This window comes from Clinocottus analis, unplaced genomic scaffold, assembly GCF_023055335.1.
Source record: "Clinocottus analis isolate CAN_PGR_092001 unplaced genomic scaffold, fCliAna1.0.p SCAF_18, whole genome shotgun sequence".
NCBI lineage: Eukaryota > Metazoa > Chordata > Actinopteri > Perciformes > Cottidae > Clinocottus > Clinocottus analis.
This window is the reverse complement of record NW_027175909.1, coordinates 282,629-297,500: the sequence shown is the minus strand read 5'-3', so window position 1 is coordinate 297,500 and position 14,872 is coordinate 282,629. Positions and strand designations below refer to the sequence as shown.

The window sequence follows — 14,872 nt, the reverse complement described above, 5'->3', positions numbered from 1 at the left end:
TCGTGAAGTGGACGTGCCAATAAGGAGACAAGGAGACAAGGAGAGAGGGATCATTCATAATATTCAGCTATTTAAACTTCTCTCCTTGTTCTCTCAGAGTTGTTGGATGGTGTCTGGTTTTGTTTATGGCTCGCAGCCTCTTCTCCTGTTTCCTGGCAGATTTCAGCCATGTGGAGCCCATCGCCCGGGTTTCAAACCAAACTACGCTGTAGCAGAGTTTATTTGCTTGAAACCAGTTGATGGAAACACACATTTCTTTTTTTTGTGACGTTTCCAAAAAAAGGCTTAAATTCAGCAGGACGATTGAGTGGACAGACAGCTATTGTTTGAACGTCCTCCGGATACATTCATCCTCATAGTGAATCTACATCTTCCCTGGTCACATAATCCCGGCTGCAGTATATTTCATACAAAACTCTCTCCTCTGCTTCTTTCTCCAGAGGTTCAACTTTGTGTCTCTGCCCACCGACGTCCTGGAGATCGAGGTGAAGGACAAGTTTGCCAAGAGTCGGCCGATCATCAAGCGTTTCCTCGGGAAGCTCGGCGTCCCCGTCCAGAGGCTGCTGGAAAAACACGCCATTGGGTAACACCAAACACCAACAGCAGTGTCCTCTGCTCGTTCCCTCGGCACTCTTTTCACCGTGCCGCTCTGCCTCCTGTCCACAGGGACCGGGTAGTGAGCTACTCTCTGGGTCGCAGGCTGCCAACGGACCACGTCTGCGGTCAGCTGCAGTTCCGCTTCGAGCTGACCTCCTCTATTCACCCAGGTACATCAGGCAGGAGCCCGTACAGACAATACCATTCACTGTGTTGACACAACAGGCCCTGACATAAGAGCTCAAGAGACAAGAACAGGATCAAAGTAATAGCGGAAACAATAGTTATAATAGTTATTTATCTCAATATATATACACCTAACCGTATATACACAAAATAATAAGAGGGAGACAAATAGTAATAATACATATATAATTCATATTTACATGTATATATCCATGTACTGACCATCTAAATTGTTTGAACCCTGAGGTACAATGTCTCACAGGATGAAAGCAATCATTTTTAGATTTGTAGTAATCTTTGAACAGCCATGTCATTTAAAAAGGATAAGCAGTGAGGTGGCAGGTTTCTCATTGTTAGTTTACAGCAGCCATCGCCTGAGTGCTCCTCAGTAGATATATCAGCTGTAGCTAAATCATATGAAGCATCAGCATGAACAGATCTCAGATTCATCTTTGAGTTTCACGTCTGACTCACTTACCGGCTGTACAGATGCTGATTAACTTGATTCATCTAAGTGCTACTGAGCCCAGCAGGTGTTACAGGAAATGAATGAATGAATAAGGAAATAAATGAAATATATTGTACGCGACTTATTTAGGAGTTCTCAGTTGAATGATTTGGAATTCAATTAATTGAATTTTGTACAGCCCATAATCACAAAGGGCTTTACAGACGCCATCCTCTGTCCCAGGACCCTCACAAACATTACCAAATGTCCCCCTTAAATCAAGAATTTGTGAGCATCAACAGCATGAAACACAGCGTTGACAGACTCTTTTGATTTGTCCAAGGCACCACAATTTAAACAATCGCTCCGAAATGCCATGCTGCCGAGGTAATTAATAATTCAAGAGCATGGATCTGTAATTCATGCATATGATTTATTCATTTGTCATGCAAAGGATTCTTTGGGGGGGGGTTGTGTGACACCTGCCGGGCTGCGCTCAGCGCCATGCAGAGGCAGGAGAAAAGTGCAGATGACAACGTCACGGTTTTAAAGGAAAAAGACATCAAAGTGTGGAGGAGTTCTACTGCTTATGGGATTGACTGTGAAGCCTTTAGTGACTTCAGAGGGAGCTGTGAAGTCTGATGAATGTCCTGAACTGACCCGCTGTCCTCGGAAGACTTCAAGTACTACATGAAAACTAACCCAGAGGTGTGCAGTCAGACAGAAGTGAGCTCACCACACTGCTATGCCCCGCTGTGCATGACACACCGCAATCCCCGACTAAACTGTCGGCGGTTGTGTTGCATTGTGGGTGATGTACACACCCATATCTCTAGCTCTGCTGCATTGATTATGTGGAACACTCTTTTAAAAACAGGAGTGTACATAATGCACACTCGTGCATGCCTTAAGTGTCAAGAATATGAACGCCAGCTATGTAACGGCAGCAAGAACCTCTCATGTGTTCTGTCCTCAGATGACGAGGAGATCTCTCTGCTCATCGAGGCAGCCGGTCCTGAGGGGCGCGATGCAGCCAACGACAGCCACGCCGCCGACGCACCTGACGATGACACACTGAGCGTGGGCCCTGACATGCCCGACCTCCCCCTGGACGCCCCCCACGAGCGCCAAACCTCAACGCCGCCAGCCTCCGCAGAAGAAGCCCCCCAACCGGAGGAGCCCCTTCCTGCCGAGACAGAGGAGCCCGAGGCGGAGGAGAGCACAGTGAGGGAGGAGCCCCCGTCTGCGCAGCCACAGGTGGAGCAGGAGGAGGCGGCCCCGGCTCAACAGCAGGAGGAGAGCAGTGGAGAGGGAGGGGTGGAGGAGGAGGGCCCGCAGGAGGGGGAGGAGCAAGGAGCAGAGTCTTCGCCACCAGCTGAGGATGAGGCGACATTAGAAGAAGAAGAGCAGGCTGGGGAGGAAACACTGCCAAAGCCAGACTCGGACATACTTGTAATAAAATCAGCCATCAGTGGGGGCGTGTCTATGGAGGCCCCCACCGAGGGCAGCGGCACATCCCAGGAGGCCTCGGCAGAGCCAGCTGAAGGGGCTCCACGGGAGGCGACAGAGGGAGAGGACAGAGGCGGCGTCCCCTGTGCCTGCCAATCCCTGTTCGCAAACTACAACTCCCATGCTCCCTCGCGCCGCAAGAACCGCCCCTGCTCCCTCCCGGTGTCGGAGCTGGAGACGGTGATCGCGTCGGCCTGCGGCGAGCCGGAGACGCCCCGGTCCCACTACATCCGGATCCACCACCTCCTCCACAGTCTCCCCTCGGCCCAGCACCGAACCCTGAGCCAGGAGGAGGAGGAGAGCGGGGAGGGAGAGAATACGAGCAACCGAGACACCACCGACACATCACCAACACTTAAAACCTCAAAAGAGGAGGAGGGGCAGGAGGATGAGGAAGAGGATGATACAACCCAGTCTCCCTCTCAGGTATGGCCGGTTACGACAGAGGGGGGTGGTGTCGCCAAGCTCTGTACTCAAGTAACTGTATGACTCAAGCTGGGAAAGTAGCTGTCAAAAGCATTCCTTAAATCACAGCCTCTGAAGTGGTACTGCACACTGGGACATGCTTTTAAGATGACAGTAAACACATCACTACTGATACTATTATTGACACTTCTTTCCAAATGTCATGGTTAAAAATGGCTCAAAACTCCATCTACTATTTTAAATGAACCCTAATCTTGCGAGACCATTTCTGAGATTAGACCAGTCCTGTAATCAGACCCAGATAAACTCACCAGGTAGCACATTACAAAGTCTGGTCACTTTGAGTTTTAATGACTGATTATCTGGATAATATTATATTATATATGTGACAAGAGTGTGGATGAACATCTTTTACTTCTACTCATTAAGCATCTGGCTGGTTAGCAGGCTAACGTTAGCTTAATAATTCCACCATGTTTTCATGCTAGCGCTACAATGCTCACAGTAAATGAGCGGAGCAGCACTCGGTCACAGCACCTCCTCCGTGCCTTGAGGCGAATGCTTTTCCTAGAGGAGAGAGTCTCCTCCTCTGGAGACGCAGCGGCTCAGGTTAGCGCTGACTAGAGTTTAGTTGCTACAGCTGCGACGGTCCGTCTCTGAAGCTGGCGTCCACTCTCCGTCCTCCAGAGTAGTCTCCCAGCAGCGGGAACGCAGGATGCGCTAGCTAATTCTTGTTTTACTGATAGACAAACATTTCATCAAATTCACCGCCACCTATCACTATTTCCCAAGCTAGCTGTCATACTGACATTTTACAGCCTTTCAGTAGATGCTACCTGATGCGCTTGTTAGCAACCAAAATGGCCCCCATCCAGACGAGTCAGCATGCTTTGAACATTGCTACCAGCAGGGGTCACGGCCATTTCAGAGCAACAGTTGAACCGGTGACCTTCAGTGAGTCTCGTAGTGTAACTCATGCTGTCTGACCACAGATAACAAGTCAAAAGCATCTGGTTACTTTAATGCTCTTCAACATCACATGCTAAGTTTTTTCACAGAAAGTATTCAACCCACTCACTCATCAACTCTGCATCGGGAAAGTCACATGTTTAGCTGGCATTGGCTACCTTTGGTTGTTGATGTTTCATAGCTTTTACGAGCTGTTCCTTCTGTGTACACTTTCACACGTCATCAGGGGTAATTGTTTTGAGGTCTATTTGTCGATGCTGCGTCGAGTCTTTCGTCATTGGGAAGTGGTGATTCACTTTGTCCATTTTTAGCATATTTCAAATGGACTCAGACAATCAATCGTGATGACTTTGAGCTGAGAGGTTTGTCTTCCCTGCAGGTCCCAGAGTGTCCGGGCCCCTGCTGCCGCCGCTCGCTGCCACGCAGCCTCTCCATCGAACGTCTCTCTGAGCTCAACCAGCTGCTGGAGGGCGATGGAGGAGGAGGAGGAGGACACACGGCCATCAGGAGGATCTCCCCCTCCTGCCTGGAGAGCGAGGAGGGAGATTCCAGCAACGGGGGAGGGAGAAGAGTCGGCGGCAGCACCCACAGACACCCGGGCGAGAACGAGTGTGAGTTTTGCGACACCTCCTGCTACAGCACCTCCTGCTACAGCACCTCCTGCTACAGCACCTCCTGCTACAGCAACTCAGGCTACGAGGGAAGGAGCCGCTTCTGCAGCCACACCCGCCTCTCCTCGGTGGACAGCAACAGGCTCTCCGGCAGCACCGTGTTCTCCTCCCAAGACGAAGACGAGGACGAGGAGAGCGCCTTCGAGTCGGTGCCGGACGCCGGGAGCACGGCAGAGGGCCAGGAGGTGGGCGGGGCGGGAGGAGAGAGGAGGACGGGCCGGTTGAAGGAGGCCAGGAGAGGAGAGCAGGGGGAGCCGGCTGTGGCCGGGCCCAGCGATGGAAACAACACGGGTGAGATCACAGCTCTTCTTATTGGTCGTCTGCTGCAGACCGAAACACGAGGCTCTTCAGTACGACCGCTGGCCGCGGGGGGTGACTTCATTTCACTTCCTGACATTGAAGAGCGCTTCAAATTAAAGCAATTACATATTGGATCTTTACATTTTATAGTTGAATGTAGGTAATGGGAAAGTTTAATGAGACATTTACTATTTAAATCCTGAATCAGGAAGTATTTGTGTGATATGTCCATAACCACACGGCTTGTGAGCTGTTACTATATTAGAGACAAGCTTGTATTCCTTATTCTTACGGTTTCCTAGACGGATCCTTCCCACATGTTTACTTATCGTCTTGATTCCATCATTAAACTGAGCGATACGTCATACTTAGTTCCACTTTATATTTTAAAGCTACTAAAGCTGTTAAGCCACGTGGCGCGCCGCACAGATGTTTCCCATTAAAAGCAATGTAGCAGCTCACGCTCCATCAGGGAGACTAATAACTATGTTGTTTAGACTAAATAAACTATGTGGACGTTCTGAGAACATCCACATAGTTTATTTGGTCCTCAGATTGTAAATCTGATTTTATCCAAATTTCCCCAACTCTATTATTCAGGAGCTTAAATCCACTCGAGTCTCTGGGCGTCTGCACCCCACTCAGACGTTCGCCGTGTGACATGCTCTAGCTGCTGTGTAAATCCTAAATGCAGATCATTTATTAAAGTGCAGCAGATTAAGTAAGGGCGTGAGTGAGTACTGCGGTGGTGAGTGCTGAGTCGTAGCTATTTAAAGATATCTGCAGAGTGAGTGTCATTGTGTGAGTGATGTTTTAGGGTTAATCTGTTGGATTTGGTGTCGGCTTTGTGGGCGTGAACTGAAAACATGAGTGATTTAAAGGTCGATGCTGAAGTAAGTGAATATTTATAGTCATTGAATGGTAAATAGTACTGAACTTGTACATCTCTTTCTTCCGACCACTCAAAGCGATTTAACACCACGTCGTTATTCACCCATTCACACCCTGATGGGAGGAGCTAAGGTGCTACCTGCTCATCAAGACTATCTAACATTGATGCACATTCATATACCAGCACAGCTTGCAGAAGCAATTTGGGGTTAAGTGTCTGCCTAAAGACACATCGACATGGGCTAGCGGAGCCGGGGATCGAACCCCCGATCCTCTGATTGAAGGGCGACCCTGCGCAACACTGAGTCACAGTATCAAGTATCATTATTTCTTGTCCAAAATTACCTTTACAAAAAGAACAAAAATAGTAACCCACTGTTTCCTGATCCAATGTCCCGATAGCTTTGTTTCCTTCCCGATACCTGAACTGGTGTATCGGCCCATGAATGAATGTGAATCACATTTTCTCGTTTGACAATATTGGCAACTCTGGTGCTAGTTCTGGTGCTAGCGATGATGCTAGCTATGCTAACGATGCCTAACATTAGACCTTCTGCTGGCAGCGGCCTGGTCAGTACTGCACATGTGACTCAACAGGTGAGAACAAAGAGAGATCTTCTCCCACCTGACCAACTGTCAGCAAGCTGCCTGCTATATCTATTCCAAAAAGCGCCACAACTACACATCCCTCTCTGTTGAGTGTGTCCAACCCGAGGAGGTCCTTTTTTTCACAACAGGGGATCACAGGTTGACCGAGAAACAGCAGATGAGAAGGAATGACCTCACTGTGGCTCTGCACTAACAGCTGCTTTCATAGATGCATTCTGGGGGTTGTGCTCTTATCTCATCGTGAGGACTTCTCATTTGTGATGTTCAGAGGTGTGGATGGTGCTGCTGGTGTTATTGGTGCCTTGCTTAAGGGCACATCAGGAGTTTCCTGGCAGTGGAACAGTCCATGCGCCATACCTAGCCCCATGTGGGGACTTGAACCGATGAGCCTCCGGCTGCTTTTAATATGTATTTTTGTTTGGGCGATATTGATTTAGTTTAGGAATTATCTTCTTGAAGGATGTCTTAAGCTTCATGGGGGGAATTTAAAGTACAGGCCGGCTCCCTGCAACTGTAATAATCTCACATATAATGTGCCATAATAAGCCCATACACACACAAACACATTAGTTTTGGATAAAAAACAAAGACACACACACAAAATAACTCATGATAACCAGTTAATATGTACATTGATCCATGATATTGCATCCTCAGCATCTTCTAGCCTGCCGGGTGGTTGTGGCGCGCCCCTCCCCCCCCTGCCTCATGTTCATTTACCCCGTCCTGTCTCTCTGATGTCCTGTAGGCTCCTCCCCTCCTGTCGGCCACCTTCCAGTCCTGCGACCCAGCCATGACCTAAACCATTTTCCTGCTGCCACTGACCAAGCCTTACCTCCAAGTAAGCAACGCCTCAGTCTTACTCTGGAGACGCATCCCGACACCTTGGTCTGCCGTCAGTGTGCCGCATGCTTCAGTCCGGTGCATGCTGCCACCTGTGTGTGTGTGTGTGTGTGTGTGTGTGTGTGTGTGTGCGTGCGTCCCAATCACATTCCATCTCCTGTGTGTTTGCTGTCACCCTGTCTCCCTCCCTCCCAGCCCGCCTCCTGTAGGTGTATCTGCCTCTTGGCTCGTGGTTGGACCTGCACTCGGAGGGCCTGGTGGCCCGCTGGTCTTCCTGACTAAACTGTCAGGAGCTCAGAACTGCCGTTTCCCTTTTCACGCAGCATTTCTTTACCCGTGTTTTGTGGTACAAAAGTCTGTTTTGTTTGTCCACATTCAAAGCGTAGCTGTATGGTTCATAACCCTCCACATGTCAGCGCCTCTCGCTGTCTGTTTGATCCACACAAATTTTTGGGGAACTTTGATGGAACTGCTGCTTGCCAAACAGCAGCCATTGTCGTCTTGCTGTTTCCCAGCTCAGAAGTGCTGAGTGGATGAATGATAACAGTGAATATTGGCAGCACTTAACTCATCCTGAAACCATTACCGGTTAATATCCGTTGTGGAGGTTTACCAATATGGATCCTCTGATGTCTCAAAAATGGAACAAACTTTGTGTTCCAAAAATGTCCCTCTGCTGCTTTCACACCAGCCTGTTCACTCGCGTGTACATTGGAGCTGTTATATTTGTGTCTTCATCAGCAAAAGTTGTGGATCTTTTTTTATTACCACCTGAGCCGGTCTCAATCGGCAGCAGGACTTCATTGTGAAACACCAACTCTCACGGATTCACCGTGTGACACACGCTTTTTCATGTTTTCACACACTCACACGCTACACAACCAATATCTCACGGCAAAAAAAAAGCCTGAGGCGCGTTCATTGCTTTTTAAACTCTCCGATGATAGATGGCGCTAAGGAGCGCATCTGTAAACCTATTCGCTACATTGACATCCTGTTTACCCCAAACAGACACAGGCGCAATGGCCAGGCTAGCGTCAATAGCGAGACTTGTTTTATTTGCAAAACCTTGATTTTTGTAAATGGCAGCTTGCAAACCTGTCTGCAGTGGAAACAGGAGCAGAGAAAAGGACCTGGACCCAGCAGGGTGTCGGGTCAGGCAGAGCGGCACATGCACGTAACGGCCCCGCCCCTTGCTTTCTGCCTTTGGTTGTGTGATAAATGACAAGCGGTGGCTCCGATGCGCTTCATGGAGGCAATTACTGCTCCATGAAACCCTGAGGGCCAGGTCCCGATCAGATCGGCACGGCAGTCTCAAAAAAGCAACGCATAAATGTGGAGCCACGAATGCAGTGCGATTCACAAATAAATACATACAAATGCAGAAATATATTTGTGATTTGTTTTTAACATTTATATAAATCATTGGAATGTATTTGTGAATCCTTCTGTGTGCATTCATAAATCAAACATATTTGTGAATTGTTCTTTGTGCATTAGTAAATCTTTATGCGCACTTGTGAACCCTTTTTCTGTGTATTTACCATAATCGAGACTGTACTGGCTCCATATTACATGTACACTCCCCAGACCACCTGAAGGAGCAGGACTACACTGTGTGTGATGCTACACGACGCTGTGTAACAGTGATACTCGTTACAGAGAGAGGAAATATGAGTTTATAAAGCGTTATGTTTCTGTGTGTAAAATGCGGAGCTATCATCAGCAGAACAGAACGACCCGGCTGTACAGGAACCCTGACGTTCCTTCATGTCATGGTCTCCACCTTTACACTGCAGCTTCTGTCTTCATCTCTTTAACCTGTTTCCACCTTCTGTCTGCTTCTCTTGGAGTGAGTTAGTGACAGCGTGGGCTCCGTGCTCGCTCTGCCAGCTTGACGGAGTAGCTGCAGCTATTCTGGCTCATCGGCTGGAGACAGTGGGTATTAGCCTCCCATTGGCCAGCGTCCTGCTCCCCTTGTGTCTGCTTTGCAGGGCTCCATCGCCGCGTCTCGGGCTGAGCGCCGCCCGAGACGATTGGGAATGGTTGAAAGCAATACAAGGTGTTTTCCCCCAAGTGGAGTGATAATTCTACATATGTTATAGGAGCGAGGTATAGCCAGGGTCATTTCTTGTGCACCTCTTTTTAGTCACTTACGGAAATTGAGATGGTGGTAGCAACGAGGATATCAGCTGATTAGTTGTTCACTTTTGTGAATACAAGAAGAGACGTGAGAGACGAGAGTTTGGATTTTTACTGGCCGCTGTTTAGTGTTAGTTTGTTCTTTCTGCGAATAAAAGTCATTGTCAATAAATCATTGAAGGCCTGCAGGTGCATGACAAGAAGGCAAAGCTCTTCAAACCACTTAGGCACCAACAATGAACTCTAATCTCAGAAAGGTTGCCCAAGGGAGGTTGGTTAAACTTGAACTCTAAGACTGGACTTTTGTTACGACCCTCCAGCCGAGCACCTCCCACCTTCTGTTTGTGTTGCATCTGGGCAGAACAGAACCACAGCAAAGAGAAATGTGTCAAAATAATCACCAACGTGTCCGATAACAGCTCCTGGTTGAACGAATGGAATATTCGGAACGAGGGGGATTTTATTTTGAAATGTTTGCCACATATACTGTGTGAACATGATGATTCCATTCATATGTGAAGGGTGAAATACTTCAATTAATTGTGCACTTTTGCTTATTAGTGCTGATGCATACCAATTCAGTAGTACCCTGATAGCATCTGTCTGCTGCTGATGCTGCTCTGAGTCTGCTGGATACAAGTTAACAACATAATAAGGCGATGACACGTCTGTGTTGTGTTGACAGAATGTTGCACAATGGCTTGATAATACAATTTGGGATGAAATATCCTTCAGTGATCCCAGAGAGACTCACTTGTTCTGTCTTTAAAGGAGATGTTGTGTTCCACCAGACTGATCTGACACTGAGAGTTTGATTTGGAGCTTGAGATTTTGAGATGAGCTTATTATTCTCTCACCATTTGCTTCATAGCCTTGGATCCTTCTACCAATCAGCTGTTCAGAAAAGACCTGAGAGCCCCGGGGATGTTGGAGGCAGGCATCAGCCCATGCATGAAGGGATTAGTTATCCACTCAGTCTTGGTCTAATGGCGCGCACGCGGCATCAAAGTCATGGGAAAGTGAAAGTAGAAAGTCAGTCTGTGAGTGGCTGGCGGTCAAAGCTCAAAGATTTTTAAAATATCCGTGAGGGATTTCGAGTGAGTGCATATCAAAAGGAGAAGGTATGTGCTGTTTCCTGTAGTTTATTCAACTTCTGAGTTTGCTATGTCTGTTTTTTAGTTGATACAAATACTGCAATGTGTCTTATTGTAAACTCAGTTCAAAAGAAGCTTCAGATCTAGTCAATTTTGCCTCCGACTCACATCCCATAACTGTCTGACCCCCCTCACCCTCCACCCTGCTGTGTTCCCACAGACTGGGAAGCTCGCATCGACAGCCATGGCAGAGTCTTCTACGTGGACCATGTCAACCGGACCACCACCTGGCAGAGACCGGTCCACAGCAGCAAGTGTAACCACGGCATCCCCCGCTCCGGCTCCACGCAGCAGATGGAGCAGCTCAACAGGAGGTCAGACTCCTTGTAGACGCTGCAGCCTCTAGTCAGCACATTGCTCACATTGAAACTACATGTTTAGGTTGTTACAACATGCCAATGTGCCATGTTATAACTACATGTGCTCTTGCTTTAATGAGATGCAATGTGTAATATCAGGAACAAGGAAAGAGCCAGTGGTCTAACAGGGTTTCTCTCCTGTGCTTGAGACTAAAGAGAAGGGGTGAAGCAGGTCCTGTTCTCTGTGGAGACGGAGGGAAATAGAGGGAACTAAAGAAAACTAAAGTGAACTATATATATATATATATGTATGTATATATATATATATATCTCACTAACATTGAGCTGAGCATTGAGTCCTTCGGTGGCGTTAGTCTGACCTCTGCTGCCTGAAAGGAAAGCCTCTGTGTGCGCTGCAGACATGCGCCTCACCACCATGTGGCATGTCTCACCGTGAAGGATGCAGGTCGCCCTCATTCTGCACCCAGCGGTACTTCACCAGCCAGAGAGCTCCCTGTTCTTCCTCCTGTATGAGAGGACGGCTTGTTGTCTGTGCAGGTACCAGAACATCCAGAGGACCATGGCCACAGAGGAGGACGGTGGGAGTCCCAGGCTGGAGCGCAGCAGCAGCACGGAGACTGATTGTGATGCGCCTCAGACCGGTACGGCGCCGGGCCCCTCACAGCTCACCTGTGCTCACCTGTGCTGGGCTGTTCAGCCACACAGCATGCTACAGAGATGGTTAAGGTTGTGTTCATGCACTGACCTGAGGGTATGTCACCTCTCTTCTGTCCCCAGGCCCCGCCTCCCCCGTCAATCACCAGAAGATCAGCCATCTCCTCCAATCACCTGCTGTCAAGTTCATCACTCACCCAGAATTCTTCACTGTGTTGCACAGTAACTATGTGAGTCCACGCATCCACTAATAGCAGAGCGTTATGGTTCCTGCAGCAGGGCAGATGTAGTGGAAACAGTACATGTATTATTCATTATTTATGTGTTAGCCCAGTTTATCATTATGCAATGTTTCGTCTATATTTATATCCAGCCTGGAATAGTGGACGTCTTCTCTCTCTGTGTCCAAAAACTATGAAAAGCCATGTTTCCCTTCTCACAGGTTCTTTGTCACCATGAACACACACACTGCAGTTTATTTGGACTCCCACACACACTGTGCTGCTGCTACTAATATACAAGAGCACCACCTTTAGACTCATCCGCAGCAGGAAATAGTCCCCAACAAAGACACTTTTCCTCCTGTTTGAATCACTTTTCCTTTTCTTGAACTCACTTTCTGTTTAGTTTTCAAGAACATAACATTATGCATCAGTCACTTTGTCAAAGAGACAGCTGTTAAAGGACATTTCTCAGCCATGGGTTTTAACACAACTTTATATTTGTGATTTGATCTACGTCTTCAAGAGAAATCAATGAGCTTATAGCTTTGAGCCTTTTATAAAGAGATGTTGACAGGAAGAACAATATAAATGATTTACTATTCCTTTGATATGAATGAAATGACATCTTAAATTGAAACAGCAGCAGCCAACGTTGATGTTTCCAAATGGAAGAGTTGGAAATCTATTCCTGCAAACTACAAAATGTCCACAGATGATAAAGCAATGTACTGGACACTCGTTGCTGCTCATGTTAGTGGGTGATACTGTGTATGAAGCTGTCGCGGGCCCACCAGGAGATCTGATTCTTTCCTTGATCGTTCATGAATACCAAAGTAAAGTGTCGCTGCTCTGTGCAGGCGGCCTACCGGATGTTCACCAGCAGCAGCTGCGTGAAGCACATGATCCTGAAGGTGCGTCGCGATGCCAGGAACTTTGAGCGCTACCAACACAACCGGGACCTGGTGGTCTTCCTCAACAGGTTTGCAGACACTCAGCTGGAGCTGCCGAGAGGCTGGGAGCTCAAGACCGACCCCCAGGGCAAGGTGGGTCACAGATGTGTACGGAGACGCTGCTCTGCTTCGAGTCAGCACGGAGTCACACTCAAAATGCAACCAAAGCAGCATCACTGGACTCTACTCGTGTTCAGGTCTTTGGTCATCTTCCTGCAGCATGAACCCCTGAGAAGGAATAACCCGTACACTCGATGCACTGGAGGTGATGTTCAACCCGTTGAAAACTCTGGAACCAATTCTGTCTGCAGACCTCCTTTTCCCTGTTTGAGTCGTCGTAGAAACCCCAAATGAATTACTTGTGTTTATTGTATGTATTTGTTCCTCAAAGTCTTGAGAAACAAATGTATATCAGCAAAGAAAAAACACTTCTAAAAGATATTTTTATCGTAACTATGAACATCCAGCATGAGATGAGCCAGATTCCCCAAAATACCTCCTTGAGCGGTCCATAAGACACCTTTTTGGAAAGATTAGGACCTAAAGAATCAGAACCTGCAACAAAAATCACTATGAAACAAAGTCTTGTCCTGTTAGGAAGGAGTTTCAGTCAAAACAATGTTTCATTCGGTTAAAAAATGAAAAAATTACATATTTTATGCCAAAGATTGTTTGAATGGGGCATGCTGGGACTTAAAATGGACGCGTAAAGGTTTCCAAAAGGTTAAAGACCGGAGTAAGACAGCAAGTCTGTCTTTCTTTAACTATTCATGTAACTAACACAAGATAAATACACAACACCAAGATACAAATCAATAATACAATGTGTGAAAATGGAAATGTACAAACGGTACAAGCGGTGTAACGTCAGTCCATTTGCTTCTGTCTCCCAGTCTTTCTTTGTGGACCACAACAGTCGAGCCACGACCTTCATCGACCCTCGCATCCCTCTGCAGAACGGCCGGCTGCCCGGCCACCTCGCCCACCGGCAGCACCTGCAGAGGCTCCGCAGCTACAGCGCCGGGGAGGTGCGCACCTTTCTTCCTCACAGGTTGCATGTGGACCCTCACAGAGGTCAGCAGGTTTGGAACCAGGAGCACGTCGACCGGAGTCCATGACGTGCTGACAACAGTTTGTGACGGTGCTGGAGCTCAATGCTCAGGGAAAGAGATCAAGGACTTCATCCAGAAGTGGAACGGGTTTGGTTGAGCAGCTGAAGGTTGTCCCTCTGTGTTTGTCCTCAGGCCTCGGACGTGTCCAGGAGCCGGGGGGCGTCTCTGCTGGCCAGGCCGGGAAACAGCCTGGTGGCCGCCATACGGAGCCAGCACAACGGCTCCCAGCTGAGCGCTCCATGTAGGCCACACACACCACACACACTGCTCACACACACACTGCTCACACACTACACACACTGCTCAATGCTCACATAACACACACACACACTGCTCAATGCTCACATAACACACACACACACTGCTCAATGCTCACATACCAGACACACACACTGCTCACACACAACACACACACCGCTCACACACACCACACACTGCTCACTCACACACCACACACACTGCTCACACACACACTACACACACTACACACACTGCTCAATGCTCACATAACACACACACACACTGCTCAATGCTCACATACCACACACACACACTACTCACTGCTCACATACCACACACACACACACACACTACTCACTGCTCACATACCACACACACACACACACTACTCACTGCTCACATACCACACACACACACACACTACTCACTGCTCACATACCACACACACACACACACTACTCACTGCTCACATACCAGACACACACACTGCTCACACACAACACACACACTGCTCACACACCACACACACCACACACACTGCTCACACACACACACACTGCTCACACACACACACACACTGCTCACACACACACACACTGCTCACACACACACACACTGCTCACACAC

General features: G+C 48.1%; 1 protein-coding gene across 3 annotated transcripts in view; it reads left to right on the top strand.

The window, feature by feature from the left end:
* LOC137788636 (E3 ubiquitin-protein ligase HECW1) overlaps positions 1-14,872 on the top strand; it is a 52,152-nt gene that overhangs the window by 26,244 nt on the left and 11,036 nt on the right. For 2 of the 3 annotated variants that reach the window (XM_068581585.1, XM_068581586.1), the window contains 11 exons: positions 441-583; positions 667-767; positions 2,208-3,166; positions 4,515-5,097; positions 7,355-7,447; positions 10,906-11,059; positions 11,603-11,706; positions 11,843-11,949; positions 12,801-12,986; positions 13,787-13,921; positions 14,138-14,246. In XM_068581585.1, the coding sequence (XP_068437686.1) occupies positions 441-583; positions 667-767; positions 2,208-3,166; positions 4,515-5,097; positions 7,355-7,447; positions 10,906-11,059; positions 11,603-11,706; positions 11,843-11,949; positions 12,801-12,986; positions 13,787-13,921; positions 14,138-14,246 (2,674 nt within the window). The remainder of the gene's footprint in view (positions 1-440; positions 584-666; positions 768-2,207; positions 3,167-4,514; positions 5,098-7,354; positions 7,448-10,905; positions 11,060-11,602; positions 11,707-11,842; positions 11,950-12,800; positions 12,987-13,786; positions 13,922-14,137; positions 14,247-14,872) is intronic. The other variant, XM_068581587.1, reaches the window with a different exon arrangement.